The following is a 4013-nucleotide window of genomic DNA, read 5'->3' on the forward strand; positions in this document are numbered from 1 at the left end:
GATGATACAGTAACACGCCATGATTACCAAGAAATCAAAATCCAAGAAAATACTCAGGTTTTGGGTGTTGGGGTTATCCCAAGGTCCATTCTAGTCGTCCTGAAAGATGACCTTGTTGACAATGTTAAAGCTGGAGGTACAACACCATGGCTTTTGTTTTATTCTATGTATTACATATTCTTAATTCCCAGCCTCTGTGTAAGCATCCATTCTAAAGGTATCAACATAACCGTTCCACCTTCTGATACTTGCTTTTCTCAGTAAGATATCTATTGTTTTCTTTTTATGCAGATGATGTTGTTGTCTCTGGAATCTTGACTTCAAAATGGTCTCATGACTTAAAAGACGTTCGCTGCGACCTTGAACCTATGTTGATTGGTAATCATGTCAGGTATATGGCTTAGCAAATAAGATAAATCAATCTGTTTTAATCAATTTTATCAAGGAAATCTTTACCAACCATGACTCAAAAATGGTATTGGTTTGTTTGCCTCAAAAAATTAACCATTAAGTCGCTCTTAGTTCCCCTTAAAGCAATTTCCCCAAGATTTATTTTTGGTCTTGATGAGATTACATTGTCTCATATTCTGAGTTACTAGAAGGCATTACAATTTCAAAATTATTGACACAATTTCTACCCCCTTTTCACCTGTGAACCCTGCCACTCTCCAGAAGAACTAATGAACTTAAATCAGAAATTGATATATCTTATGAATTGATCGAGAAGTTTAAGAACTTTTGGAGCCACTTCAAAGATACCCCTTTGAAAGGTAAAAACTCACTCCTACGTGGAAATTATTCTGCCTGTTTTGCAATTATTTTGGACAACTAATCCCTTGTCTTGCCATCTATTTTGATCTTATTAGCCAAGTAAGATATGGAAGTCTAAAGTATAATTTGTGCTTAACTCTTTAATATTTGATTAAGTCAGGGAGAAATGCTATCTTACGAGGTATCTGCCCCCAAGTCTTTGGACTCTTCACTGTTAAGCTTGCAGGTATGCTGTATGCATTTTTTTTTTGTGCTAACATCTTCTCTTATTGAATTGTCTAGAAACATTATGGTGCGTGTGCATTTGGTAATATGCAGTTGCCTTAACACTCATTGGAGGTGTGCAGCATGTTGATGCTTCTGGGACAAAAGTTCGGGGAGAATCTCACTTGCTTCTTATTGGTGATCCAGGTTGTTGTCAACCACTGAGTATATTTTTCTTCTGTATATGCATGCCCCTACATTTTGGTTGAGTTCCAAAGTTTTCGCCGGAACTAAATTGATTTGGAACTTGAGTACCTTACTTGAGTTTCGAAAAAAAATCAAAGGTCTTGTGTATTCTCTTTTTACTATTTGATTAAAATCTGTATGGAAGTGCACTTTCAAATGACCCACCTTTACGGTGTTAATATCTGCCAGGCACTGGAAAATCTCAGTTCTTGAAGTTTGCTGCAAAACTGAGCAACAGAGCTGTGATCACAACGGGACTAGGAAGCACAAGTGCTGGATTGACTGTAACTGCAGTGAAGGATGGAGGTAAGCACTGCAGTCTTTTGCCTACTTCTTGTGTTGGGTCCTTTGTAACACCTTTTTTTCCCCTCGTTTAGTCTTATTAATTTGTTTGCAGGAGAGTGGATGTTGGAAGCTGGGGCCCTTGTTCTTGCAGATGGTGGACTCTGCTGTATTGATGAATTTGATAGGTAGTCTCCAGATGACAGAGGGGAGAAACATTTATTATAAGGATCTTTTGCATTAATCTGTAGTGTTATCTGCTTGAAAAGTTTGATCTTCGATGAACTTGAAGTGTTCTTGTGGTCTTGTGAATCATTAGACTCTTATCACAGACAAGAAACAGTACCTGGTAGAAACTGTTCAACTTAAAATGACAAACACTCTAGGATTTTTTCTGAATTTTTTATATTGCTCTATTTTTCATCGAGTTTGATTATATTGCTTCGTCCTTGGGAGACTTACCAACTGCTAAAGCGTCTTTTTCATTTCTGTCTGGAAGCATGAGAGAGCATGACAGAGCAACCATACATGAAGCAATGGAGCAACAAAGTATTAGCGTTGCGAAGGTAAACTACTCTATATAATTTTCATTTATATTTATTCTCTAGTTACAGCATCAGCTCCATTATTCAAGTTGTACAACTACATCAGCTTATCTCTCTACTGTGTCTTATTTTTTCTTGCTAATTTGAAGGCTGGCCTTGTAACGACTCTTAGCACAAAGACAATCGTCTTTGGTGCTACAAATCCTAAAGGACAATATGATCCTGATCAATGTATCCACTTCAGAAATAGTAGACTTCAAAGTATAGACATGTTTTTGCTTTACATACATACCTACTGTTTTTCAAATTCAAGTTAGTGATATCAATTTGAAAAATGCATACATGTTCTCCGTGAATCATTAGTTTGTCGAGCATTCCTTTTTTCCCTCTGCATTTGAATTTTATTTGGTATATTTGAAATTTCTTAACTGAATCTAGCTCTTTCTGTCAATACTGCACTTTCCGGTCCCTTGTTGAGCAGATTTGATATTGTGCTTGTTCTCTTAGATACTAAAAATCCCGAATGGGATGCAGTTGTATCTTCTCACATCCTTGCCGAGGTATGTTCCCTTAAAGAATCTCTATTGTGTTGCGTGTTGACCCTTATAAAGCAGAGTTTATGTTTGTGAAAAAATTATAACTTTTATGTCTTTGATAATTTGATGACATCAACCTAGGTGCAAATAGAGGAAGATAGGTATGTGGATGATCTGACAACTATTTGGCCACTACCGGTGCTTCAAAGGTATCATAGATCATTCAGTAATCTAGAAGCGTTACAATTGTTCCTTGCGTAGAAGTCTGAGATGGCATATGCATTTGATCTTAGCTAATAATACATTCATGGTTGCTATTGAATTCTTATATCCTGTCCTATGCAGATACATTCAGTTTGTGAAAAAAAACTTCAGGCCTGTTCTTTCAAAGGAAGCAGAAGAAATTATTTCAAGTTATTATCGACTCCAAAGAAGATCATCGACACATAATGCAGGTATCTCCTGAGGAATACTCTTTCCTTTCCGCAGATGCTATTTTTGTATTATTAACATGGGGTGTGGGAAGCTGACCATCGTAGAACACTAGAACAGTGTCCAGCTTTGAATCCTCTATTCATATAGAAAATTTATCTGCAAACACATTCATATAGGAGGTAACCAAGATATAAATGTATCAATTTTAAATAAAAAACATTCACCGATCGAAATGGCTGGAATGAGCTCTTCTGTAGTCTTGTCTAGAAAATCTCTAGGTCTCCGGGGTACAGAAAAACCAACTAAAGATAGATTTCGAAGGTGGGGTGAACTTATTTGCATGTAATTTGATTATACTCTGAACTGCAGCTAGAACAACCGTGCGGATGTTGGAAAGCTTGATCCGTCTGGCTCAAGGTATCACTTCGGTTGTAAAGTCTTAATCAATACTCTTACTACAAAACACAGAAGGGAAAAAAGGGTATTAATGGTATAATGGTGTCACAGCTCACGCAAGGCTTATGTTCAGAAATGAGGTCACACGATTAGATGCAATAACAGCAATCTTGTGCATTGAATCATCGATGACCATTTCAGCCATCGTAGATAGTATGGGGAATGCACTGCACTCTAATTTCTCCGAAGAACCAGATCATGAATGTATCCTTTTTCAAGCTTACTTAACTTTTGTGCCTACATACATATGTCCAAAGTCTGCTTTAATTAGTTACTTACAGTCGTGAACTGGAGCATTTAACACTTAAAGTTTTTGTATTTGTATTCCCTAACATAAAGCAACAAACAGACACAAAGCAAGAGAAGATCATCCTTGAAAAGCTAAGAGGAGACGACATCTATTAGCATTCTGGCTTCGATGAGTATTGACCCGCAGAGAGAGAGAGAGAGAGAGAGAGATAGGTTTGCAGCTGTAATCTCCTTCACATTTCTCCTGCAAGTTTTTTTTTTTTTTTTTTTTTTTTTTTTTTTTTTTTTT

General features: G+C 36.8%; 1 protein-coding gene across 1 annotated transcript in view; it reads left to right on the top strand.

The window, feature by feature from the left end:
- Nucleotides 1-4001, top strand: part of LOC104747295 (probable DNA helicase MCM9) — a 6372-nt gene extending 2371 nt beyond the window's left edge. Inside the window, exons 7-20 of the mRNA XM_010468910.2 lie at nt 292-391; nt 673-770; nt 932-997; nt 1090-1182; nt 1411-1527; nt 1619-1691; nt 2003-2069; nt 2198-2279; nt 2487-2608; nt 2726-2793; nt 2930-3039; nt 3389-3436; nt 3527-3679; nt 3825-4001. Of these exons, the coding sequence (XP_010467212.1) occupies nt 292-391; nt 673-770; nt 932-997; nt 1090-1182; nt 1411-1527; nt 1619-1691; nt 2003-2069; nt 2198-2279; nt 2487-2608; nt 2726-2793; nt 2930-3039; nt 3389-3436; nt 3527-3679; nt 3825-3880 (1253 nt within the window). The 3' untranslated portion in view covers nt 3881-4001. The remainder of the gene's footprint in view (nt 1-291; nt 392-672; nt 771-931; nt 998-1089; nt 1183-1410; nt 1528-1618; nt 1692-2002; nt 2070-2197; nt 2280-2486; nt 2609-2725; nt 2794-2929; nt 3040-3388; nt 3437-3526; nt 3680-3824) is intronic.

This window comes from Camelina sativa, chromosome 15 (assembly GCF_000633955.1).
Source record: "Camelina sativa cultivar DH55 chromosome 15, Cs, whole genome shotgun sequence".
NCBI classification, from domain to species: Eukaryota; Viridiplantae; Streptophyta; class Magnoliopsida; order Brassicales; family Brassicaceae; genus Camelina; species Camelina sativa.